This window comes from Ovis aries, chromosome 9, assembly GCF_016772045.2.
Source record: "Ovis aries strain OAR_USU_Benz2616 breed Rambouillet chromosome 9, ARS-UI_Ramb_v3.0, whole genome shotgun sequence".
Classification (NCBI taxonomy): Eukaryota; Metazoa; Chordata; class Mammalia; order Artiodactyla; family Bovidae; genus Ovis; species Ovis aries.
The window spans coordinates 90,262,578-90,289,925 of NC_056062.1; the positions used below are offsets into that span (position 1 = coordinate 90,262,578).

At 43.4% G+C, this 27,348-nt stretch overlaps 1 protein-coding gene across 1 annotated transcript in view; it reads right to left on the bottom strand.

Moving 5' to 3' along the window:
• Positions 1-9,134: 9,134 nt before the first annotated feature.
• CA13 (carbonic anhydrase 13) overlaps positions 9,135-27,348 on the bottom strand; it is a 59,821-nt gene continuing 41,607 nt past the window's right edge. Inside the window, exon 7 of the mRNA XM_042254522.1 lies at positions 9,135-9,596. Coding sequence (XP_042110456.1) covers positions 9,525-9,596 — 72 coding nt within the window. The 3' untranslated portion in view covers positions 9,135-9,524. The remainder of the gene's footprint in view (positions 9,597-27,348) is intronic.

The following is a 27,348-nucleotide window of genomic DNA, read 5'->3' on the forward strand; positions in this document are numbered from 1 at the left end:
CCAATACTTACCCCCATACCTCCAAGGAGACAAGCAAGGAGACAAGCAGCTCACTTCCTCCTATGGTGGAGGTGACATTTGTTTCTACAGAATCTTCGAGAGCATGCATCTCACTGTTGCATTGTATCATGTCCTGATATAATAGATGCAGCTTTGCATTATCTTTCCTAATTCAAAAAACCTCACTCAAGAAAACTGATAATACTGGTAAGAAAATTATAAAATGTCTTCAGAGTTCCATGCTATTTTAGAACACCAGCTCATATACCATTAGCCATTTGCTCGAAAAACATTTGACTTCCAAAATGGTTTATAGAGTTCATCCTCTTTGCTCATGGTTTTTTGAATGATTGCATGCCCTCCTTTTTAGAAGCAGGGGCTGAACTGTCTTTCTTTCTGGGATCCCTTGTAGTCTTATGATCCTACGTATCTGGATTTTACTTCCTGTATAGTGGGCGAAAGACTGTTGCCTCTGCACAAGTCCTGTTTTTATCTTTTTAATGTTTTATTGTTTATGCAATTTTTAAAAGTTACTATTTACAGTTATTACAAAATACTGGCTGTACTCCCCACATTGTTCAACGTACCCTTGAGCCTATCTTACACCCAGTGACTTGGGCCTCCCAGTCTCCCACCCGGTAAGGCCCCTCCCCTCTCCCCACTGGTAACTATAGTTTGCTCTCCATATCTGTGAGTCAGCCTCTCTCCTATTATGTCGACTAGTTTATTGAAACTTCAAAATTCCCCATGTTAAGTGATATCATGCAGTATTTGTCTTTCTCTGTCTGACTTACTTCACTTAACATATTGCCCCTCAAGCCCATTCATGTTGTTGCAAATGGCAAACATTTGTTCTTTGTTATGGCTGAGTAGTATTCCGTGATATAAATATACCACATCTTCTTTATCCACTCATCTTTTTTTTTTTTTTTTTTGGCTACACTGAGCAGCATGTGGGATCCTAGTTCCCCAACCAGGGATTGAAGCTCCCTGCATTAGAAGGCGGACTCTCAACCACGGGACTGCCAGAGAAGCCCCCTCCACTCGTTTGTTGATGGAAACTTTAGTTGCTTTTGGTGGCTCAGACGGTAAAGTGCCTGTCTACAATGCGGGAGACCTAGGTTCGATCCCTAGGTCGGGAAGTTCCCTGGAGAAGGAAAAGGCAACCCACTCCAGTACTCTTGCCTAGAAAATCCCATGGAAGGAGGAGCCTGGTGTCCATGGGGTTGCAAAGAGTCGGACACAACTGAGCAACTTTACTTTCAGATATAAATAATGCTGCTATGAACACTGAGGATGAAACATGCCCCTGTGTCCTTGTCTTTTGAAGTACAATGCTGACTCAAGAATTAGTGATTGGGATTTGTGAAGATGTAGAAACAAAGAAGGGCTGTTCGGCTAAGGAAACGGTAACAATTTAGACTATAATTCAGCCACACAGCAGAAACACCAGAATCCTGGTTCCCTGAAAGAATAGATAAGGGCTGGACACACATTCCAAAGCTGTTTTTCCAGGCAGCAGACCCCCTTCCAGATGGAAACTTCTGACAAGAGCAAACCCTAGACTGGCTGGCACCAGAAGGCTGGTAATGCTTGGAACGCCACCTTGCTGCCAATCAACGCAAGGACTGCCCACCAGCTGATCACGCTCTGCCCCTGTAATGCTATGAAAACCCTCACCGCCCCCTCCAGACACAGCCTGGAGGGCGTTAGCCCACTGCGGCCCCCTTTGCCTGGCAAAGCGATAAAAGCAACTCTTTCCCACTTTACCCAAAACTCTACCTTGGGTTTCTACTCAGCACCTGTGAACAGAGGCTGAGTATCTGCAACAAGAAGCCTACATTTTTTCAAACTAGTGCTTTTGGTTTTGTTTTGTTTTGTTTTCAGATACATACCCAGGAGTGGGATTGCTATGTCATAATTCCTTTTATAGTAACCTGTGACCTTTCCTAAATGCCAGCTGAGTCTCTCGGGCTGTCCTTTCATATGTCATGGGTCATTAATAACTGGGACTCCCCGTGTCGCTTGACCAACGAGAGGAAGCCTCTCGCAAGCCCTCCCTGCTAGCCTGTGAGACCGGCTTCCACTGAAAGCAAAGCCTGATGTAAGACTCTTTTATAGTTATCTTGTTAAATTCTCACTTTACCAGGAGAAGGCCAGGGATGTTTGGGGAGATACAGTTGCTTGCTGCTAGTGTTTCTGGAACAGTAGAGAATCTCAACAGGGCTCTGGCAGTGAAGGACAGAAACTCTCTCTCTCCGTGTCTCTCTCTCTCTCTTTCTGTGTTTCTAGCACCACTACTCTTCTCCCTGGCAGTACAAACACCCAGCACTGTGCTCTTGCTGATAAAAGAAAGAGGAATTACTCATAAATATATCTTTTTCTGAGTAGTACAGCCCAGAAATTAAATATAGTTTATATGTTTTTGGTACTTACACTCTTAAAATGCCATTTCTGACTCTAAATTCATGGTGAAAAAAAAATTCAAGTGTAAGAACATTTTTCTATTTTACAAAACAAGTAAATGAATAGACTCCACACTTATACGGTCATCTCTTTCACAAGGCTGTGAACCCTTTCAGGTCAGGAGTGATGTCTTAGTCAGCTTCCAATACCAGTGCTCATCACAATGCCTGGCACATAGTAGGGACTCAGGAAAGAATGGTTATGTGCTCAGTTGCTTCATTTGTGTCTGACTCTTTGCAACCCTATGGACTGTAGGTTGCCAGGCTCCTTTGTCCATGGGATACTCCAGGCCAGAATACTGGAGTGATTTGCCGTTCCCTTCTCCAGGAGATCTTCCCAACCCAGGGATCAAACCTGTATCTCTTATGTCTCTTGCATTGACAAGTGGATTCTTTACCACTAGCACCACCACAACGACCTACACATAGTAGGGACCAGGAAAGAACGGTTGAATAAACACCAATTCTTGGTAAGGTGTTCATTGGAAGGACTGATGCTGAAGCTGAAACTCCAATACTTTGGCCACCTGATGTGAAGAGCCGACTCATTTGAAAAGACCCTGATGCTGGGAAAGTTTGAGGGCAGGAGGAGCAGGGGACAGCAGAGGATGAGATGGTTGGATGGCATCACCGACTCAATGGACATGGGTTTGGGTAAGCTCCGGGAGCTGGTGATGGACAGGGAGGCCTGGCGTGCTGTGGTTCATGGGGTTGCAAAGAGTCAGACACAACTGAGCGACTGAACTAAACCTTTACTTTTTATTAATTCACCAGTAACTATAACCTATTTATAAATGAATGAGTTTGTCCAAAAGCATTCAGCAAGCACTATGTGTCTGATACCTTGTTAAAACTGGGGATAAAATCATGAAACAGACACAGCCCCTGCCCCAGAAGAGTGGCAGGAGGCCAGCAGTGGGAGAGACAAATACAAAGAATTGTGTTAAAAGGTGAACCAGGGCCGCAAATGAAACAGACTGAAGCAGAGTTGAAAAAGCTCTTAGTTCTGCCAGCAGACAGAGATGCTCACAGAAGGATTCTGAGAGGAGGTTGCTTGTGCTGGTCCTTAAAGGATAAAGGAATGGAGAAAAGGAATCTAGTGGCAAAGAAAAAAAGCATGAGCCCAAACAAAAGGAGCACAGAACAGGGCTTGCTTAGAGCTCGGCAAGTTAGTTGTCTGGAAAGTCCAGACGCTGGGAGTGGGAGAGAGGTGCTTGCCACTGAGTGGCAGGAAATGAGGCTGGAAAGGGGTTGGAGGCAGAGAGTGCAGCCTTTGAAGGCAAAAACCCTTGATGCTAAGACTCCACTCTGTCAGCTGTGCGGCCCCATCAGAGGTGTGCAGCTGGGGAAGAATTGGCAGGTCTGCGTGGCAGAGAAGTGATCAGTACAGAGGGGAGGCTGTCGGGCCGAGGGCAAGAGAAGGGGCGGTGAGGACCATCAAGCACTGACCCGGAGCAAACACATGTCCCAGCCCGCGGCTCTGGGTGAAGCTGTGAAGGGCAGACACTCAACAGCCCCATTGCTCCAGTCCCCACTGCATCCCACAGAGCCAAACTTAAAACGGAGTTCTCTGTGCAAAACGGCAAACGCATGACTTTTGCTAGTCAAAATCCTGGCGACTCTTTGCTCACCTATGTAACAAAAAAGGCATGTTCTTTCCTTGTTTGCTCCACCCTTAATCCTGCCTCTGTGTGACACCATAGACTGCACATCTCTGCTTTATGAGAAGAGAGATTAGCACCACAGGGCACTGTGCAACATGCTTCAACCATTTGCCACTACCCTGCCATGGATGATGTCATGTGGAGGTGAGAAAATAGAACAATTTTTCCTCCCGTTCTCTCTGCTGAGCTTGCAGGAAGAGATGCCAGCTGGAGGGTTTCTGTTTCACTAAGGAAAGTAAACTAGAGGTTTTGGATTAAAAAAAAAAAAAATAGCCTTTATCCTTCACATTATAAAATACATCGTAAGTTTCTGCAAATTTGGAACTTGATACCTTCAGTTTTTCACTGCATTATCTGATCTATAAAAAGTAAAACAAACTATCAAAAATTGATAAAAGCAAGATGTGCTAGAGGGTCATTGTCTCAATACTAAAAAAGGCAAAATGGTCAGAGTGTTATTGGTGTGGAAGTAAGAAAATGAGTGATTTTTTTCTCTTTTTTTTCCCTTGTCTTCGATAAATGATATTTTAAAGCTGCTGTCTACATGCGTTACATGCATTAACATTTTCCCAGTAGAGCCTGTGAATGGGCTGCACCAATTAAATCCTGTCGGTCTAAACTTCAGAGGCAAGATATCTTCTGGAAAGCCAGTTCTCCAAGTCACACTCCCCTCTAGGATGGCCCCTCACAGTTCCAGGAGGCCAGGGTCTCTCAGCTTTTCTGCAGTCCCTGAATAGCCCTTTGTGAGTGGCTCCTGACCGTCTTCTACTTCAATAGATCCCTTATTCAGGGTCAGGCTGCTTTCCCACCGACTCTCTGGCCACCTCCCACAGCTTCTCAGCAAGCTAAAATTCTTCTGGGCCAACGCAGCTGAGCCACAGTCAACCTCCCGTTTGAGGCACAGCTTGCCTTTTCAATTCGGTTAGTTTGAATACACTAACTCACATTGTCGATTTTTGGTTTGCTTGTTTGGGGTTTTGCTTGCTTTTGCCTGTTGCTGTTGTTTTGTTTTTTAAAACTGTTACCTTTGGGTGGCGAGTTGGCTGGCTTTGTGCTCACATTGTGGTTGGCAGGGTAAATTTTAAATTGCCTCAGACAGAAGCTTACTGCCTAAAATGCTTGTACACAGGAAAAGAATTCAAGAAAACATAGATGCCCTTAGGAGTATTATTTATAACAATAAAAAATGGAGCTAAACTAAATGCTCACTAGAGGAATTATAAATTACATATTTTAAAAGAAAAAAAAACTAAAGCAAAAGGGAAAAATTAAATAGAAAAAGATGTTCTTAAGAGTATCATTTATAACAATAAAAAACAGCTAATCTGAATGCTCACTAGAGGAATTATAAGCTATGATATAGTTAGTTTAAACTTGGTTGAGCAGCAGGAACATCTTCATTGAAACATTATATATAAGCTAAATAGGCAAGTTGGTGGAAGATATTTTTGAATACCAACTGCTCAGAGTGAAGCAGGAGGAAGGGCAGGACCCAAGGCCTTCCAGCTGGTGCCCCTACCCACCCTCCACTCTGCATGGGGCCACAGACCAACTCTGAGGCAGCCACAGGGCACCATGGAGCTGGGGCAAAACCAACGCTGCACCGTACCTGTTGTCACTAAAATAAGTGTACAGCCACGCAAGCAAAACGTTTCTGAGACAATGCTCATTTAATGATAAACGAGTAGAGAGGAACTCATCACACTATGCACACAGATACGTACAGCTGGATAAAATGCACAGTTAAGGCAACTGGAAAGATGGTAGATAGGGGAACATAACTGGTCTTTTCTTGTGCTTAGTCACTCAGTCATATCCGACTCTTTGTGACCCCATGGACTGTAGCCCCCCAGGTTCATCTGTCCATGGGATTCTCCAGGCAAGAATACCAGATTGGGCTGGCATTCCCTTCTCCGGGGTTAATCTTACAAGGTTGTTTTAGACTTAATGGAAATGTATTTTATCAATGTCACTGAGGAGCCCTAATGCTTTAAGCAATTAACGTGGTTTCCCTCAGCATTCTCATCTCTAAAATGGCAATCATGGGCTTACAGTGAGCCTCCAATGGGTTGCTTTGTGTACAGAGCATAAAGCAATGGCTCGATAGATATTAACCATCATTCATGATATCATCAGTCCCTTGCATGCAAGTGGTGTAAGGGACGGATGGCTCAGCTGGTAAAGAATCCCCTGCCACTCGAGAGACCTGGCTTTGAGCCCTGGGTGGGGAAGACCCCTAGAGCAGGGCATGGCAACCCACTCCAGTATTCTGGCTGGGAGAGTCAAGCACAGCACACTCAAGTGGGGTACCGTGGGGTCTTAAAGAGTCGGACATGACTTGGCGACTGAACAACAACATTCGAGTGTAAAACTTTTGAGGTAAAGTGATAGCAAAAGAGAAGCATTCAGATTTAGCCAGCTGCCCATCTCCCTTCCCTTTCGCTAAATGCAGTAAACATCAGCCACGTTCGCTATGGAAGGCCGCCACTGATCTAAGACTCTCCACCGCTGCAGAGGCTTCTAGATTTCCAAGCACCCCTCTTTTTAATACTCAATTAAAATTGTATTTTCCTCTCAAACCTCTAATGCAATTAACAAAATCAGCACAACATGAACCTTCATTCTTCTTGGGTGTATACCGAATTGCGGAATTTTTGCTATAGATTATTTTCATTTAATCTGATGTTCTACACACACAGACCAGAGAAGGTACTTGAAACAAGGCTTTGATATTTAAGTACATGGACTGCATATTTAGTGGGAAGAGGAAGATCTTATTTATAGGACATCTGTCATATAAGTACAATCAGTAGGATGTTTTCTGTCTTATTGTTTTTCTAACTTCCGTTATTCATCTGTTTGCTAACATTTCCCCTCCATCGTCTCATCCAAGCCTCTAATTTCTGAGGCTGATTCCCTTGCTTTAAGCTTACATCAGAAGCAGCGGCATCTTAAATATGAACAAGAGAAGTGACTCAGTCGTGTCCGACTCTTTGCAACCCCATGGACTGTAGCCCACCAGGCTCCTCGGTTCATGGGATTTTCCAGGCATGAATACTGGAGTGGGTTGCCATTTCCTTCTCCAGGGGATCTTCCTGATCCAGGAATCGAACCCGGGTCTCCCGCATTGTAGGCAGACGCTTTACCTTCCAAGCTACCAGGGAAGCCCTAAGAAGAAGTGAAGTCTCTCAGTCAGTATTTATTCTTGTACCAACTTAACTGGTTAATCAGCAAACCATAAGTGGCTTACTTGATGTCTAAATATGTTGATTAAAGTCATGATTTTTCTAAAGCTGACTCACTTTTATTATGGTATTTAAAGAAATGCTTCCGGGTTTACATTCTTAAGAAAGCAATCCCCGGCCCCATCCCTCTTTTTCCTTTAGACCATTTTTTTTTTTTTTAACCTCCACTTGGAAAGTAGCAAACATCAGCAGTGACATCTAGTGCCTGAGTCTAAAAGGAATCTGGAACTCCTAGATTGCTGTTGCATCTCCTTGGCTGACGGACTGGGTTCATACAAGCAATAAGTTTCTTGAGTCTCCCTGTGATGACTCCTTTAAGTGCCTCTTCTTGTCTACGTTGCATAACCAACTCATGGGTCAAATCCCTTTTTCTTCCGTTTTTGTGGGTTAGCAAAATGAGACCTGAAGAAGTTGAGACACTTGCTGGTACTCACAAGCCATTAAACTTCCCCCTCTCTTCTGATGAGAAGCCAGGCCCCTGGGCAGCCCCGGGTGATACAGTGTGGGAAGGTAGAGCCAGAAACCCTGAAGGCTTTTCAAAAGCATTTATCTTTTTGGTAAAAGATTTTTTTTTAATCACTTTTCTCTTATATGAGGAAGTAGTGATCTGATTTCTCTAGAATTTTATGACTAGAAAAACCCTACTTATGCTCCCTTTTGGTAGACACTTTTTTGTGAATGTTTTTGTTGTTGTTTTTTAATTCTCCTAATTGTAAGAATTGATGCTTCTGAACTGTGGTGTTGGAGAAGATTCTTGAGGAAAATTAGGACCAATCTAGACAGCATATTGAAAAGCAGAGACATTACTTTGTCAACAAAGGTCTGTCTAGTCAAGGCTATGGTTTTCCTAGTGGTCATGTATGGATGTGAGAGTTGGACCATATAGAAAGCTGAGCACAGAAGGATTGATGCTTTTGAACTGTGGTGTTGGAGAAGACTCTTGAGAGTCCCTTGAACTGCAAGGAGATCCAACCAGTCCATTCTAAAGGAGATCAGTCCTGGGTGTTCATTGGAAAGACTGATGCTGAAGCTGAAACTCCAATACTTTGGCCACCTGATGCGAAGAGCTGACTTATTTGAAAAGACCCTGATGCTGTGAGGGATTTGGGGGCAGGAGGAGAAGGGGAGGACAGAGGATGAGATGGCTGGATGGCATCACCAACTCAATGGACATGGGTTTGGGTGAACTCCAGGAGTTGGTGATGGACAGGGAGGCCTGGAGTGCTGCAGTCCATGGGGTTGCAAAGAGTTGGACATGACTGAGCCACTGAACTGAATTGAACTGAATTATAAGAATGCCTGGGAGGAGAGGAGGTGTGTGGCTATGGATGGATATATGGGGATCTGCGGGAGGAAAGCCAGGCTGAGCAAGGCGGTAGACTGCCTTGAATGATCTCTGAGCCTTGAAGGCAGGGATGATGCTTTGATATGGAAGAGAATGAGGACTGAAGAAAGAATACCGGCTGGTCTCCTAACTCCTAACTCGCCTAACTCCAAGAACCTCAACAAGACTGTGAAGTGAAAGTGAAAGTCGCTCAGTGATGTCTGACTCTTTGCGATCCCGTGGACTATACAGTCCTTGGAATTCTCCAGGCCAGATCGTGGAGCGGGGAGCCATTTCTTCTCCAGGGGATCTTCCCGACCCAGGAATCCAATGGGTGTCTCCTGCATTGCAGGCGGATTCTTTACTGACTGAGCTATCTGAGGTGGTGCCAAAGAGAAGGACAACATGGTAAAAATGACACAAATGCCTTCATAAGTGGGCGTCTGATAAGAATGCTTTTAATAAGTAAATTTCTGATATCTGCTGATACGTCCTGAACGCTGCTGACAGATCCCTGACCTAGTCCATCCCTTTTGCACAGAAAGAGAACAGCACTCACAGATGAGACTTTATGCCATGCGTTAAAACAAACAAACAGGAATAAAGGATGACCTATTTACAGAAGTGAAGAGCTGCAGCTCAGCATGAAAGCAGGCCTGACCGCAGGAAAATGTCATGCACACTGAGGCCGCTTCCCTGGTTTTGGGCTAGTAAAGGTGGACTGCAGAGGGCAGGGACATCCAATGTTTACTGTTAACGGGTGCTTCCTCAGCTTTCTCTCCCTTGGCCGGGGCAGAGAGGCAGCGCAGTGGAATCTGTACAGTGCTCAGAGGATTAAGAGGCACGCAGAGCAGGTGGCAGGGCTGCACCCCGAGGGCACGGTAGCCTGGTGATGTACCTGAGGGAGAAGGAGAAGAGGTGGTAAGAACAAAAGAGAAGGAATTAAGGACACCAAGTATGAGCTGACTTAAACAGGAGTACAAAGGAGGCACTCGGTCTCACACTAAAAACTAAAGGAGGGGGCGCCTGTGGCAGGGACTGGAATCCTGCACCAGGAGGTGGAAGGATGGGCCAGGATGGGTGGGATGGGGTGGGAAGGAGGCCCGGGATGGGCCGTCTCCCTGCAGCCTCTCCGCTCCCAGGGGATCTGCTCCGCTCTCCTTCTCCAACAGCACCATCTGGGGGATAAAAAAGGAACAGGTCTGGTGCCTTCCTCCTTTTTCACCTTTGGGGAGATTCTGCTCACACAAATTTTTCCTCTAAAATATATATATTTTTTTAATTCCTGATAAAATACTCTTTCACCAAATGTTCTCCCTTTCAGATATGGACAGTTTACTGCAAGAACATGTTTCCCTGCTCCGCATCCTCTCCCGTGTCCTTTCTCTCCTTTCTCTCAGCATGTCTCTCACATGAGCAGCGTTATTCCGGAAGGTTGTCTCTCAGTGTCTCTGACACGGCAGGGTTCTTCTGGAAGTTTGACTCTCAGTGTGTCTCTCACACTAGCAGTGCTTTTCCGGAAGGTTGTCTGTCAGTGTGTTTCTCACATGAGCAATGTTATTCCGGAAGGTTGTCTCTCAGTGTCTCTCACACGGGCAGCATTGTTCTGGAAGGTCGTCTCTTAGTTTGTCTCTCACATGAGCAGCGTTATTCCCGAAGGTTGTCTCTCAGTGTCTCTGACACGGCAGCGTTGTTCTGGAAGTTTGACTCTCAGTGTGTCTCTCACATGAGCAGCGTTATTCCGGAAGGTCATCTCTCAGCATGTCTCTCACACTGGCAGCGTTGTTCTGGAAGGTCGTCTCTCAGTGTGTTTCTCACATGAGCAATGTTATTATAGAAGGTTGTCTCTCGGTGTCTCACACAGGCAGCGTTGTTCTGGAAGGTTGTCTCTCAGCGTTTCTCTCAAATGAGCAGCGTTATTCTGGGAGATTGTCTCTCTGTGTATCTCACACAGGCAGCGTTGTTCTGGAAAGTCATCTCTCAGTGTGTCTCTCACATGAGCAGCATTATTCTGGAAGTTTGACTCTCAGCATGTCTCTCACACTAGCAGTGCTTTTCCGGAAGTTTGTCTCTTAGTGTCTCACATGGGCAGCATTGTTCTGGAAGGTCATCTCTCAGTGTGTTTCTCACACTGGCAGCGCTTTTCTGGAAGGTCTTCTCTCAGTGTGTTTCTCACATGAGCAATGTTATTATAGAAGGTTGTCTCTCGGTGTCTCACACAGGCAGCATTGTTCTGGAAGGTTGTCTCTCAGCGTTTCTCTCAAATGAGCAGCGTTGTTCTGGGAGATTGTCTCTCTGTGTATCTCACACAGGCAGCGTTGTTCTGGAAGGTCATCTCTCAGTGTGTCTCTCACATGGGCAGTATTGTTCTGGAAGGTTGTCTCTCAGTGTCTCTCACACTGGCAGTGCTTTTCTGGAAGGTTGTCTCTCAGTGTCTCTCACACAGGCAGTGTTGTTCTGGAAGGTCATCTCTCAGTGTGTCTCTCACACTGGCAGTGCTTTTCTGGAAGGTTGTCTCTCAGTGTCTCTCACATGGGCAGCGTTGTTCTGGAAGATTGACTCTCAGTGTGTCTCTCACACTAGCAGTGCTTTTCTGGAAGGTTGTCTCTCGGTGTCCCTCACATGAGCAGCGTTGCTCTGGAAGGTCGTCTTTCAGCATGTCTCTCACATGAGCATTATTATTACAGAAGGTTGTCTCTCGGTGTCTCACACAGGCAGCGTTGTTCTGGAAGGATGTCTCTCAATGTGTCTTACACGAGCAGCATTGTTCTGAAAGATCATCTCTCAGCGTGTCTCTCAAATGAGCAGTGTTGTTCTGGGAGATTGTCTCTCTGTGTATCTCTCACATAGGCAGCGCTGTTCTGGAAGGTCGTCTCAGTGTGTCTCTCACACGGGCAGTATTGTTCTGGAAGGTCATCTCTCAGCGTGTCTCTCACACTAGCCACATTGTTCTAGAAGGTCTGGGGTCCAGGGCAAAGTGACCACCTGAGTTGGAAATACGTCATCCATTCAGCCATGATGGAGGATCTTGGAGGGAATCAATGACTTGACAGTAAGATTTATATGCTCATACATTGCATGAAACCTTGCAAAAATCATTCAAAGCACTAAAGCACTATTGCAAATAGTGTGTGCACATATATGTATATGCATTACTGTACTAACTCACACCTTAAAGACTGCTAAATCTTGAGAAAGGCTTTTTAAGGAATACTGCACAAAGGAATTCAGGAATACTGAATCCAAAGCTGACATATAATTGTAAGTCTACACTCAGTCTTCTACAGAAGAACAAAACTGCTCCAGAAAATTAAAGATTATATGGTGAATCATGGTGTTATTTTACTTGTTTTTATTGAGATATAATTAACATACAACACTGCATAATCTTAAGATGTACAATGTGTTGATTTGATATACTCATATGTTGCATTAGCTAACACCTCTCTCATGCCACGTAATTATCACTTCTTTTATACGGTGAGAGCATTTAAGGTCTAGTCTCTCAGCAACTTTGAAATGTATAACACAGTAGCATTGTCTATAATCATGGTGCTGTGCATCAGATCTTCAGAATTTTCTTTTTCGAGTTGCAAGTTGGTACCCTTCGACTATGTTTATTTTAAATTTGGGTGAAAAAATATTCATTTGTTCATCAAATAAATATTTATTATGTCTATCACGTACCAATGACTATTTCAGTGCTCAAAACACTAGTTCACAAGGTAAAACCCCTCTTCCTAAGAAGGTTAACCTTCTCGTAGGAGAAGATGACATTAGAATTGAACAATATTATGTTATATTAAGTGCTGTGAGAAAATAGTCAGGGTAAGGAAAAAGAGACTGATGGGTGCTGCCTCAGTGTGGTCAGGCAAAGCCTCTCTGAGGGGGTGGCCTGTGGCTGAATGAAGGAGTGATCCGTGAGAAGATCCAGAGAAAGGCCTTAAAGGTGAAGAGGCTGTGAGATGTAAGGACTTGAAAGGCCTGTTGGAGGAAGCGCCGGGGCGTGCGGGCAGCGGGAACAGTAGGTAGAAGGCAGGGGACAGTGGAGAGAGAGGCAGCCAGCACACGGTGCCGTGGGGCCCCCAGCCCTGCGAGGACTCGGGCTTTTGTTCTGAGTGAAACCAGAGGGAAACCAGTTAGGAGCTGTTATTTAAGAGTCCACAAGGCTTGCTGAGAGACTGATGTGGTTTGAAAGAGAGGGTTGAGAGATGACTGTGAGTTTGGAGCAGCTGGTGCCCCTCCCTGGGACAAAGCTCCTGGGAAAGCGCAAGGTGCAGGGAAGAGTAGGGGTCTGTCTGGACGTGTCAATTGTGGGTGGCCATCAGAAACCCCCTGAAGCAGTCCTACAGGCAGTTGATATATGAATTAGAAGTGCAGAGGAAAGGCTGGGGCTGGAATATACATAAGTGTATCATCAGTGTATTTAAATGTTGCTTAAAGTCATGGAACAGGAAAACAACTCACCCACAGAGGGAGTGAAGTAGTGAGAAGACCAGATGAGAAAGATACAGCTGGAAAGTACAGAGGAAACCAAGAGGTGTGTCTCAAAAGAGTGAAGAGATTCCTACACACGTGTGTGTGTGCGTGTGTGTAGGGGTCCGTGTGGGGCTTCCCTGGTGGCTCAGGAAGTAAAGAATCTGCCTGCAACTCAGGAGACCCAGTTCAATCCCCGGGTAGGGAAGATCCCCTGGAGTATGGAATGGCAAACTTACTCCAGTATTCCTGCCTGGAGAATTCCAAGGACAGAGGAGCCCAGCAGTCAACAGTCCATGGGGTCACATGGAGTCGGACATGACTGAGCAACCAACTCTTTCACTTTCAGGTCTGCGTGTGTGTGTGTGTGTGTGTGTGTGTGTGTGTGCGTGTGTGCATGTGTGTAGGTATGTATGTGTGTATATAGATGTATATGTGTGTGCCTGTGTATGTATATCCATGTCTCGTTTTGAATTATTCACTTATTAATTAGTAAATAATTAATTTCATAATTAGGTACATAGTGTTTCTCTGATTCTGTCCCAAAACTACAGGAGATTAAAGGAAGGCTGGGGAGAAGGAGCACAGACAATTTTGGGCTTTGATTTATGACTTCATTGCAGAACATTCACATCTAAGCCCACATATCAGAAATTATTACAGAGAAATAGAAGGTAATTAAGTTTTAAAAAGTCATTTGTAGCATACTATCTGACCTGGTGATTAGTTAACACATCTACACATAATCAGTTATGGGGACTAATTCAAGAAGGAACTGTTATTGAACATTAGCAGCTTGGAGATGTATATGAAATTATTCTTTTATTAGAAATATTTTTTAAAGAATATGCCTCAGAAGTTGCTTGTATATTTTTGAGATTAGTTGTTTGTCAGTTGCTTCATTTGCTATTATTTTCTCCCATTCAGAAGGCTGTCTTTTCACCTTGCTTATATTTTCCTTTGTTGTGCAGAAGCTTTTAATTTTAATTAGATCCCATTTGTTTATTTTTGCTTTTATTTCCAGCATTCTGGGAGGTGGATCATAGAGGATCCTGCTGTGATTTATGTCTGAGAGTGTTTTGCCTATGTTCTCCTCTAGGAGTTTTATAGTTTCTGATCTTACATTTAGATCTTTAATCCATTTTGAGTTTATTTTTGTGTGCGGTGTTAGAAAGTGATCTAGTTTCATTCTTTTACAAGTGGTTGACCAGTTTTCCCAGCACCACTTGTTAAAGAGATTGTCTTTACTCCATTGTATATTCTTGCCTCCTTTGTCAAAGATAAGGTGTCCATATGTGTGTGGATTTATCTCTGGGCTTTCTATTTTGTTCCATTGATCTGTATGTCTGTCTTTGTGCCAGTACCATACTGTCTTGATGACTGTGGCTTTGTAGTAGAGCCTGAAGTCAGGCAAGTTGATTCCTCCAGTTCCATTCTTCTTTCTCAAGATTGCTTTGGCTATTCGAGGTTTTTGTATTTCCATACAAATCTTGAAATTATTTGTTCTAGTTCTGTGAAAAATGTGGCTGGTAGCTTGATAGGGATTGCATTGAATTTGTAAATTGCTTTGGGTAGTATACTCATTTTCACTATATTGATTCTTCCAATCCATGAACATGGTATATTTCTCCATCTATTAGTGTCCTCTTTGATTTCTTTCATCAGTGTTTTATAGTTTTCTATATATAGGTCTTTAGTTTCTTTAGGTAGATATATTCCTAAGTATTTTATTCTTTTCGTTGCAATGGTGAATGGAATTGTTTCCTTAATTTCTTTTTCTACTTTCTCATTATTCGTGTATAGGAATGCAAGGGATTTCTGTGTGTTGATTTTATATCCTGCAACTTTACTATATTCATTGATTAGCTCTAGTAATTTTCTGGTGGAGTCTTTAGGGTTTTCCATGTAGAGGATCATGTCATCTGCAAACAGTGAGAGTTTTACTTCTTCTTTTCCAATTTGGATTCCTTTTATTTCTTTTTCTGCTCTGATTGCTGTGGCCAAAACTTCCAGAACTATGTTGAATAGTAGCGGTGAAAGTGGACACCCTTGTCTTGTTCCTGACTTTAGGGGAAATGCTTTCAATTTTTCACCATTGAGGATAATGTTTGCTGTGGGTTTGTCATAGATAGCTTTTATTATGTTGAGGTATGTTCCTTCTATTCCTGCTTTCTGGAGAGTTTTTATCATAAATGGATGTTGAATTTTGTCAAAGGCCTTAAAAATGGGCCAAAGAACTAAATAGACATTTCTCCAAAGAAGACATACGGATGGCTAACAAACACATGAAAAGATGCTCAACATCACTCATTATTAGAGAAATGCAAATCAAAACCACAATGAGGTACCACTTCACACCAGTCAGAATGGCTGCGATCCAAAAATCTGCAAGCAATAAATGCTGGAGAGGGTGTGGAGAAAAGGGAACCCTCCTACACTGTTGGTGGGAATGCAAACTAGTACAGCCACTATGGAGAACAGTGTGGAGATTCCTTAAAAAATTGCAAATAGAACTACCTTATGACCCAGCAATCCCACTTCTGGGCATACACACCGAGGAAACCAGAATTGAAAGAGACACATGTACCCCAATGTTCATCGCAGCACTGTTTATAATAGCCAGGACATGGAAACAACCTAGATGTCCATCAGCAGATGAATGGATAAGAAAGCTGTGGTACATATACACAATGGAGTATTACTCAGCCGTTAAAAAGAATTCATTTGAATCAGTTCTGATGAGATGGATGAATCTGGAGCCGATTATACAGAGTGAAGTAAGCCAGAAAGAAAAACACCAATACAGTATACTAACACATATATATGGAATTTAGGAAGATGGCAATGACGACCCTGTATGCAAGACAGGGAAAGAGACACAGATGTGTATAACGGACTTTTGGACTCAGAGGGAGAGGGAGAGGGTGGGATGATTTGGGAGAATGACATTCTAACATGTATACTATCATGTGAATTGAATTGCCAGTCTATGTCTGACGCAGGATGCAGCATGCTTGGGGCTGGTGCATGGGGATGACCCAGAAGGATGTTATGGGGAGGGAGGTGGGAGGGGGGTTCATGTTTGGGAATGCATGTAAGAATTAAAGTTTTTAAAATTTAAAAAATAAAAAACTAAAATAAAAAAAAAAGAATATGCCTCATAACCTTGTCAATCTTCCTAATTTTTTAAAAGGAATCATCTTCATTAAATGCGACAGAGATTTTTTTGCTGGGATAGAAATGTACTGTATCCTCATAATAAAGACAGTAAGTAGAGCTCTCTGCTTCTTCCTCTCTTTAATATTGGTTGCAAAGCCAGATTTGGATTTTCTTTCTCTATTATGTGAAAGAATAATGGGGGCTCAAATCTCAAACTCTAGTGATAAGTGAGTATACTCAGCCAGAAAGCGTGCCTCTGGGTAGCTCCAAAGCACGACAGAACCTTCCATTGTTTGAGGAAGGAGGACTTCAAGCTTGTGTTTGCCCAGGCTCCCATTTCTAAAGGTAAAACACAGAAAGTATATTGACCACACAGCAAATAAAAGGAGCTTTAGGAATTATTTTTCCCTGCTCTATTTCAGGATTGAGTGGGGGCTAGAAAACCCCACACCCCATAACAGAATTCCTGTGACAAGAGAAAAAGGCACAGTGAGGTAAATGTTATTCGAGAGACCACTTGGGATCAGGGCTGCAGGAGTCTCCTGGATCCCAAAGATGTTTATTGTATCAGTTCAGTTCAGTTCAGTCACTCAGTCATGTCTGACCCTTTCTGACCCCATGAATCGCAGCACGCCAGGCCTCCCTGTCCATCACCAACTCCCAGAGTTTACTCAAACTCATGTCCATCAAGTCGGTGATGCCATCCAGCCATCTCATCCTCTGTCGTCCCCTTCTCCTCCTACCCTCAAGCCCTGCCAACATCAGAGTCTTTTCCAATGAGTCAACTCTTGGCATGAGGTGGCCAAAGTACTGGAGTTTCAGCTTCAGCATCAGTCCTTCCAATGAACACCCAGGACTGATCTCCCTCAGCATGGACTGGGTGGATCTCCTTGCAGTCCAAGTGACTCTCAAGACTCTTCTCCAACACCACAGTTCAAAAGCATCAATTCTTTGGGGCTCAGCCTTCTTCACAGTCCAACTCTCACATCAACACGTGACCACTGGAAAAACTATAGCCGTGACTAGACGGACCTTTGTTGGCAAAGTAATGTCTCTGCTTTTGAATATGCTATCTAGGTTGGTCATAACTTTTCTTCCAAGGAGTAAGCGTCTTTTAATTTCATGGCTGCACTCACCATCTGCAGTGATTTTGGAGACCCCCAAAATAAAGTCTGACACTGTTTCCACTGTTTCCCCATCTATTTCCCATGAAGTGATGGGACCGGATGCCATGATCTTCATTTTCTGAATGTTAAACTTTAAGCCAATTTTTTCACTCTCCTCTTTCAATTTCATCAAGAGGCTTTTCTGTTCCTCTTCAATTTCTGCAATAAGGATGTGTCATCTGCATATCTGAGGTTATTGATATTTCTCCCGGCAATCTTGATTCCAGCTTGTGTTTCTTCCAGTCCAGCGTTTCTCATGATGTACTCTGCCTATAAGTTAAATAAGCAGGGTGACAATATACAGCCTTGACGTACTCCTTTTCCTATTTGGAACCACTCTGTTGTTTCATGTCCAGTTCTAACTGTTGCTTCCTGGCCTGCATACAGATTTCTCAAGAGGCAGGTCAAGTGGTCTGGTATTCCCATCTCTCTCAGAATTTTCCACAGTTTATTGTGATCCACACAGTCAAAGGCTTGGGCATAGTCAATAAAGCAGAAATAGATGTTTTTCTGGAACTCTCTTGCTTTTTCCATGATCCAGTGGATGTTGGCAATTTGATTTCTGGTTCCTCTGCCTTTTCTAAAACCACCTTGAACATCAGGAAGTTCACGGTTCACGAATTGCTGAAGTCTGGCTTGGAGAATTTTGAGCATGACTTTACTAGTGTGTGAGATGAGTGCTTCTATCACCAGTCACATCCACAGCTGGGTATTGTTTTTGCTTTGGCTCCAACTCTTCATTCTTTCTGGAATTATTTCTCCACTGACCTCCAGTAGCATATTGGGCACCTACTGACCTGGGGAGTACCTCTTTCAGTATCCTATCATTTTGCCTTTTCATACTGTTCATGGGGTTCTCAAGGCAAGAATACTGAAGTGGTTTGCCATTCCCACACAGCTATGGAGGTGACTGGTGATAGAAGCAAGGTCCGATGCTGTAAAGAGCAATATTGCATAGGAAACTGGAATGTCAGATCCATGAATCAAGGCAAATTGGAAGTGATCAAACAGGAGATGGCAAGAGTGAACATTGACTTTCTAGGAATCAGTGAACTAAAATGGACTGGAATGGGAGAATTTAACTCAGATGACCATTATATATACTACTGTGGGCAAGAATCCCTCAGAAGAAATGGAGTAGCCATCATGGTCAACAGAAGAGTCTGAAATGCAGTACTTGGATGCAATCTCAAAAACAACCGAATGATTTTTGTTCGTTTCCAAGGCAAGCCATTCAATATCACAGTGATCCAAGTCTATGCCCCAACCAGTAATGCTGAAGAAGTTGAAGTTGAATGGTTCTATGAAGACCTACAAGACCTTTTAGAACTAACACTCAAAAAGGATGTCTTTTTCATGATAGGGGACTGGAATGCAAAAGTAGGAAGTCAAGAAACACCTGGAGTAATAGGCAAATTTGGACTTGGAATGCAGAATGAAGCAGGGCAAAGACCAATAGAGTCTTGCCAAGAAAATACACTGGTCATAGCAAACACCTTCTTCCAACAACAAAAGAGAAGACTCTACACATGGACATCACCAGATGGTCAACACCAAAATCAAACTAATTATATTCTCTGCAGCCAAAGATGGAGAAGCTCTATACAGTCAACAAAAACAAGACCAGGAGTTGACTGTGGCTCAGACCATGAACTCCTTATTACCACATTTAGACTTAAATTGAAGAAAACAGGGAAAACCGCTAGACCATTAAGGTATGACCTAAGTCAATCCCTTATGATTATACAGTGGAAGTGAGAAATAGATTTAAGGGCCTAGATCTGATAGATAGAGTGCCTGATGAACTATGGAATGAGGTTCGTGACATTGTACAGAAGACAGGGATCAAGACCATCCCCATGGAAAAGAAATGCAAAAAAGAAAAATGGCTCTCTGGGGAGGCCTTACAAATAGCTGTGAAAAGAAGAGAAGTGAAAAAGCAAAGGAGAAAAGGAAAGATATAAGCATCTGAATGCAGAGTTTCAAGGAATAGCAAGAAGAGATAAGAAAGCCTTCTTCAGTGATCAATGCAAAGAAATAGAGGAAAACAACAGAATGGGAAAGACTAGAGATCTCTTCAAGAAACTTAGACATACCAAGGGAACATTTCATGCAAAGATGGGCTCGATAAAGGACAGAAATGGTATGGACCTAACAGAAGCAGAAGATATTAAGAAGAGATGGCAAAAATACACAGAAGAACTGTACAAAAAGTATCTTCATGACCCAGATAATCATGATGGTGTGATCACTCACCTAGAGCCAGACATCCTGGAATGTGAAGTCAAGTGGGCCTTAGAAAGCATCACTACGAACAAAGCTAGTGGAGGTGATGGAATTCCAGTTGAACTATTTCAAATCCTGAAAGATGATGCTGTGAAAGTGCTGCACTCAATATGTCAGCAAATTTGGAAAACTCAGCAGTGGCCACAGGACTGGAAAAGGTCAGTTTTCATTCCAATTTCAAAGAAAGGCAATGCCAAAGAATGCTCAAACTACCACACAATTGCACTCATCTCACGTGCTAATAAAGTAATTCTCAAAATTCTCCAAGCCAGGCTTCAGCAATATGTGAACCATGAACTTCCTGATGTTCAAGCTGGTTTTAGAAAAGGCAGGGGAACCAGAGATCAAATTGCCAACATCCACTGGATCATGGAAAAAGCAAGAGAGTTCCAGAAAAACATCTATTTCTGCTTTATTGACTATGCCCAAGCCTTTGACTGTGTGGATCACAAGAAACTGTGGAAAATCCTGAAAGAGATGGGAATACCAGACCACCTAACCTGCCTCTTGAGAAATCTGTATGCAGGCCAGGAAGCAACAGTTAGAACTGGACATGGGACAACAGAGTGGTTCCAAATAGGAAAAGGAGTACGTCAAGGCTGTATATTGTCACCCTGCTTATTTAACTTATAGGCAGAGTACATCATGAGAAACGCTGGACTGGAAGAAACACAAACTGGAATCAAGATTGCCGGGAGAAATATCAATAACCTCAGATATGCAGATGATACCACCCTTAAGGCAGAAAGTGAAGAGGAACTAAAAAGCCTCTTGATGAAAGTAAAAAAGGAGAGTGAAAAAGTTGGCTTAAAGCGCAACATTCAGAAAACGAAGATCATGGCATCCGGTCCCATCACTTCATGGGAAATAGATGGGGAAACAATGGAAACAGTGTCAGACTTTATTTTGGGGGTCTCCAAAATCACTGCAGATGGTGAGTGCAGCCATGAAATTAAAAGACGCTTACTCCTTGGAAGAAAAGTTATGACCAACCTAGATAGCATATTCAAAAGCAGAGACATTACTTTGCCAACTAAGGTCCATCTAGTCAAAGCTATGGTTTTTCCAGTAGTCATGTATGGATGTGAGAGTTGGACTATGAAGAAGGCTGAGCCCCGAAGAATTGATTCTTTTGAACTGTGATGTTGGAGAAGACTCTTGAGAGTCCCTTGGACTGCAAAGAGATCCAACCAGTCCATTCTGAAGGAGATCAGCCCTGGGATTTCTTTGGAAGGAATGATGTTAAAGCTGAAACTCCAGTACATTGGCCACCTCATGTGAAGAGTTGACTCACTGAAAAGACTCTGATGCTGGGAGGGATTGGGGGCAGGAGGATAAGGGGACGACCCAGGATGAGATGGCTGGATGGCATCACGGACTCGATGGATGTGACTCTGAGTGAACTCCGGGAGTTGGTGATGGACAGGGAGGCCTGGTGTGCTGCGATTCATGGCGTTGCAAAGAGTCGGACACTACTGAGCAACTGAACTGAACTGAACTGAACTGAGATGAGTGCAATTGTGTGGTAGTTTGAGCATTCTTTTGCATTGCCTTTCTTTGAAATTGGAATGAAAACAGACCTTTTCCAGTCCTGTGGTCACTGCTGAGTTTTCCAAATTTGCTGACATATTGAGTGCAGCACTTTCACAGCATCATCTTCCAGGATTTGAAATAGCTCAACTTGAGTTCCATCACCTCCACTAGCTTTGTTCGTAGTAATGCTTTCTAAGGCCCACTTGACTTCACATTCCACGATGTCTGGCTCTAGGTGAATGATCACACCATCGTGATTGTCTTGGTGGTGTAGATCTTTTTTGCATAGTTCTTCTGTGTTATCTTGCCACCTCTTCTTAATATCTTCTGCTTCTGTTAGGTCCATACCATTTCTGTCCTTTATTGAGCCCTTCTTTGCATGAAATGTTCCCTTGGTATGTCTAAGTTTCTTGAAGAGATCTCTAGTCTTTCCCATTCTGTTCTTTTCCTCTATTTCTTTGCATTGATATCTGAGGAAGGTTTCTTATCTCTTCTTGGTCTTCTTTGGAACTCTGCATTCAGATGCTTATATCTTTCCTTTTCTCCTTTGCTTTTTCACTTCTCTTCTTTTCACAGCTATTTGTAAGGCCTCCCCAGAGAGCCATTTTGCTTTTTTTGCATTTCTTTTCCATGGGGATGGTCTTGATCCCTGTCTCCTGTACACTGTCACAAACCTCTGCCCGTAGTTCATCAGGCACTCTATCTATCAGATCTAGGCCCTTAAATCTATTTCTCACTTCCACTGTAGAATCATAAGGGATTTGATTTAGGTCATACCGGAATGATCTAGTGGTTTTCCCCACTTTCTTCAGTTTAAGTCTGAATTAGGCAACAACGAGTTCATGATCTGAGCTACAGTCAGCTCCTGGTCTTGTTTTTGCTGACTGTATAGAGCTTCTCCATCTTGGCTGCAAAGAATATAATCAATCTGATTTCAGTGTTGACCATCTGGTGATGTCCATGTGTAGAGTCTTCTCTTCTGTTGTTGGAAGAGGGTGTTTGCTATGACCAGTGTGTTCTCTTCGCAAACTCTATTAGCCTTTGCCCTGCTTCATTCTGTATTTCAAGGCCAAATTTGCCTATTACCCTAAGTGTTTCTTGACTTCCTACTTTATTGTATAACAGACCTGAAAATTGTCTTTAAAAGTCTTTATACCTGCAAAGTCTTCAGTCTCAGAATTGTGAATAGTCTGATTTATATTTACCACAGTCGATGCCTCCCACCTATAGCCCTGATTTCACCCTTTGGTTTCTCATCTTGGCTGACTAAGTAAACAGTGCATCTGTCTGTATCACATATTAAGTTTGCCCAACTTAAATGTCCGTCAATAGATGAATGCCAAAAGATGTGGTATGTATATACACCATGGAATACCACTCAGCCATTAGAAATAATGAAACAATGCCACTTGCAGCAACATGATGGATCTAGAGATCAGCGTACTAAGTGTCGTAAGTCAGAAAGACAAGTACCACATGATACTCTTATATGTGAGATTTAAAATATGACAGAAATTTACTTATCTACAAAACAGAAACAGACTCCCAGACAGAGAGAACAGAACTGCCTTTGCCAAGGTGGGGAGGGAGGGATGGATTGAAAATTTGGGATTAGGAGATGAAAGCAATGGTATACAGAATGAATAACAGCAAAGTCCTGCGATAAACCATCACGGAAAAGGATATGAAAAAGAATATACACATATCATTTTAATGTGCAGTAGAAATTAACACAACATTGCAAATTAACTACACTTCAATAAAATTATTTGCCAACAAAGGTCCATCTAGTCAAAGCTATGGTTTTTCCTGTAGTCATGTATGGATATGAGAGCTGGACTATCAAGAAAGCTGAGCACCCAAGAATTGATGCTTTTGAACTGTGGTGTTGGAGAAGACTCTTGAGAGTCCTTTGGACTGCAATGAGATCCAACCAGTCCATCCTAAAGGAGATCAGTCCTGAATATTCATTGGAAGGACTGATGCTGAAGCTGAAACTCCAATACTTTGGCCATGTGATGCGAAGAACTGACTCACTGGAAAAGACCCTGATGCTGGGAAAGATTGAAGGCAGGAGGAGAAGGGGAGGACAGAGGATGAGATGGTTGGATGGCATCACCGACTCAATGGACACGAGTTTGAGTAAACTCCAGGAGTTGGCAATGGACAGGGAGGCCTGGCCTGCTGCAGTCTATGGGGTCGCAAAGGGTCGGACACGACTGAGTGACTGAACTGAACTGAAATAAAATGCTGTTTCCCTAGGAGAAAATCACCATAAAAATAAAACAGAATAAAATGAAGGAACAGGATATACTGAATTCTTTTTAATATGCTGTCTCATTTTTTGTTTTCTTTTATATCCATTCAGTAAATAGATTCAAATAATACCATTGTTAGTCTTGAAAGATTTACTGAGACTTTCCAAGGGAAAATAAAAAGCCTTGAGAATAAGAAAAATAAGTTTAAAAGTTTACATATCAGCTAAGTAGGTCTACGAGTTTGGTTTTGTAATCTATATATTATGAATAAGAGCAGACACTTGAAAACTCTCCTTAAAGGACAGAGTGGCCTTCAGATTTTAAACTCTAACTTGAGTGAATGTGACTTGTCCAAAAATTAGTGCCAACTGGGGAAAAGGTTGATTAGTCACAAAAGAACAGAAAAAAGGAAAATTGCAGAGGCACATATTAATAAAGTTTATCCAAGCATGACCCAATGCTGAGAAAATATTAGCCAACAGACCAAAGTTCTTCTGCCAAAATTATCCGTATTTTAGAGGCAGTGCTGTGTAGATACAACCAACAAAATTCTATCATTATGGTCTCATTTAAAAGCACCCTTTTAGGGACTTGGATGTTTCCTGCTCTTCCAGGTCTAGTCATATGAAACGCTCACTGCTTCTGCTCATCCTCTTTGTTCTGAGTTCCATACTCACCAAGCAAACGTTTGATTCAGTTTTCTGTGTATGGTAGCCTTCCTAGTGGAACTCAGTAAATGTCCCTTGAATGAGTGACCCAGCTAAGGACCATACTCAAGGTCCAGCTTGAATATCCCAAGCTAAGGTAAGACTCGTATCACTCTTCCTAAATTAATAACTTGAGTTTTGTTTTATATAACAGCCTTGCAAACTCTCTTTTTGTGGGTGTGCACTTGAAAAAGGCATTCATTGTTGTGACGAACTGGGTTTCAGACCTTGCAGAGCTGAGCCCTGTGTCTAGACCTGGAGAGTCCCGTCAAGGCAGATCAGCTCGTGAGACTTCTTAGGAAAGTATTGTGATGGCCAAGACCTGGCTGCACCTCTCCCTCTTGTAATGCTATGACCCAGCAAGAAAGCAGAATCGTAACTAACCTGACAAGACAGCTCCTCTTTTCCAAGAGGAGAAGCAAGAACTGGAAGATAGAGGCCCTGGAGAGATAATTCCCTGAGGATGGAAGAGAAAGAGATACAGAAAGGGGATCATTAAATGTAAAAGACGGGGTTAGGAAAGGATGTGACAAGGAAACTTGAAGGTCATGGTCAAAAGCGTTCAGAAACACCCAATCGGAAAAACAGAAAGGGCTGGAACGAATTTTTCCAAACTGAGTACTTATAACAGAAGGAAAAGAAGTTTGCTAGGAGCAAAAAGTCAGTGGAAAATTTCTGTTAGCAGAACCCAGGGAACTACTATATAACTCGAGTGACTACAATAAGTAGTGCGGGCTGAATTCAAGGAGTTAACCTAAATTTAGGAAAAAATTATGTTGTTCCTTTAGCACCTAAACAGGAATTAATGCAAATTTCTTGACCTTGAACTTGATATTAGGAAGAATAAATCTAGAAGTACCTGAAATTAAGTGATTAATCCTATGTCAAATAATCTGAGACTATGGAGAAGGCAATGGCACCCCACTCCAGTACATTTGCCTGGAAAATCCCATGGACGGAAGAGCCTGGTGGGCTGCAGTCCATGGGGTCGCTAAGAGTCAGACACGACTGAGTGACTTCACTTTCATTTTTCACTTTCATGCGTTGGAGAAGGAAATGGCGACCCACTCCAGTGTTCTCACCTGGAGAATCCCAGGGACGGGGGAGCCTGGTGGGCTGCCGTCTATGGGGTCGCACAGAGTCGGACACAACTGAAACGACTTAGCAGCAGCAGCAGCAGCAGCAGCATGTGACCACCATTTACCTTTTCTATGTGAGTAATGCATATATATGTGCGTACATGGGCTTCCCAGGTGGTGCCAGTGGTAAAGAACCTGCCTGCCAAGGCAGGAGACTTAACAGCTGTGGGTTCGAGCAGATCCTCTGGAGGAGGGAAGGGCACCCTACTCCAGTATTTTTGCCTAGAGAATCCCATGGACAGAGGAGCCTGGTGGGCTACAGTCCATCGGACATAACTGAAGCGACTTAGCACCGACGCCTGCACGTGTATGACTACTAATACTATTTACATACCACTTACAGTCACAGCCCTGACGCTAAGAAGCCAGCAGTTTTAAACATCATTGCTTTTGCACCAGCACTGCAAGTGTCCAGTAGTGAAAAAGGCAGATAGCTTCCTGGGCAATTAGGCAGTAGTTTTCTTTTTCTTTGGGTTTTTTGTTGTTATTGTTGTTGCTCATTTGTTTGTTGTTTTTTGAATTTGTTACAATACTGCTTCCTTTTTTTTTTTTTTTTTTCCTTAATGCTTTGTTTTTTTTTTGGCTGTGAAGCACATGGGATCTTAGTTCTCTGGCCAGGGATCAAACCCTCTGCCTGGGAAGGTGACATCTTAACCACTGGTCTTCCAGGGAAGTCCTTGTTTTGTTTGGTTTATTTGGCTGTGCTAGGATCTTCTGTATTTTCAGTGGTACGTGGGATCTTCGTTGTGGCATGTGGGGTTTAGTTCCCTGACCAAGGACTGAACCCAGGATCCTGGCGTGGAGAGCCTAGAGTCCTAGTCACTGGACCAACCAGGGAAATCCAGAAAATAGTTTTGACTTCATTGACCCCTTGAAACTGTCTCAGAACCCTCAGGGGTCTTCAGACCAGACTGAGTGCCGCTGGTATGTACCATGTGCTGTGGAAGGCAATTCTCTAGTTGTCCTGATGAGGGCGGTAGAAGGTTTTACTCGGAGGAGAGGTATGCGAACCTGGGCTTTGGCAAGAACCTGTCTGGAGACCGTCCTGGGGACCCTGGTGGCTCAGATGGTAAAGAATCCGCCTGCAGTGTGGGAGACCTGGATACAAAGAGTCGGACACGACTGAGCGACAAGGCACAGCACATCCTGGGGAGAGGGCGTCCCGTTTAGTTACAACGCAACAATGCAACCTATAGTCCCTACACTTTTATCTTGGCTTAATTTCACAACTGGTAAAGTAACATTTCCCTTACAGAACAAATTGTTTGGATTTTTAGCTTCCCTGGTGGTTCAGACAGTAAAGAATCTCCCTGCAATAGGGGAGACCCGGGTTCGATCCCTGGGTCAGGAAGATCCCCCTGGAGGAGGGCATGGCAACCCCCTCCAGTATTCTTGCCTGGAGGATTCCACCGACAGAGGAGCCTGGTGGGCTACAGTCCATGAGGTCACAAAGGGTTGGACACGACTGAGTGACTAACACACAGAGTACAGATCAGTAACTTATGGGCACTTGCCAGTTTATTGAGGAAGGACACATTTCAGGATGTGCTAAGTTTACACAGAATCAGAGCAGTTATCCATTCGTGTGCTGGCTGGTTAATTCTTTCAACAAATGCTTCTTGAGCCATCCATAAATACACGGCCCTGTGACTAGTAGGCATCATCACTTCACACTGATTGATGGGCAAGTCCGAAGGAAGCTGAAGAGTTGAGGACAAGATCTAACTGAGACACCTTGCTTCCCGGGAACCTGAGGGCTCACCGGAAGACAGACCACAGTGGTCAGAAGCCGGTGTCTACACACGGAGGACCCGCTGATCCGCTGGGCCTCTGTCCCGCATAGGCCAGGTTTTCTGGCTCCTCCTTGGGTACCACATCTGCCGATCTCTGTTCTTCCCTCTCACTGGGGGAAAGGACCCATTTATC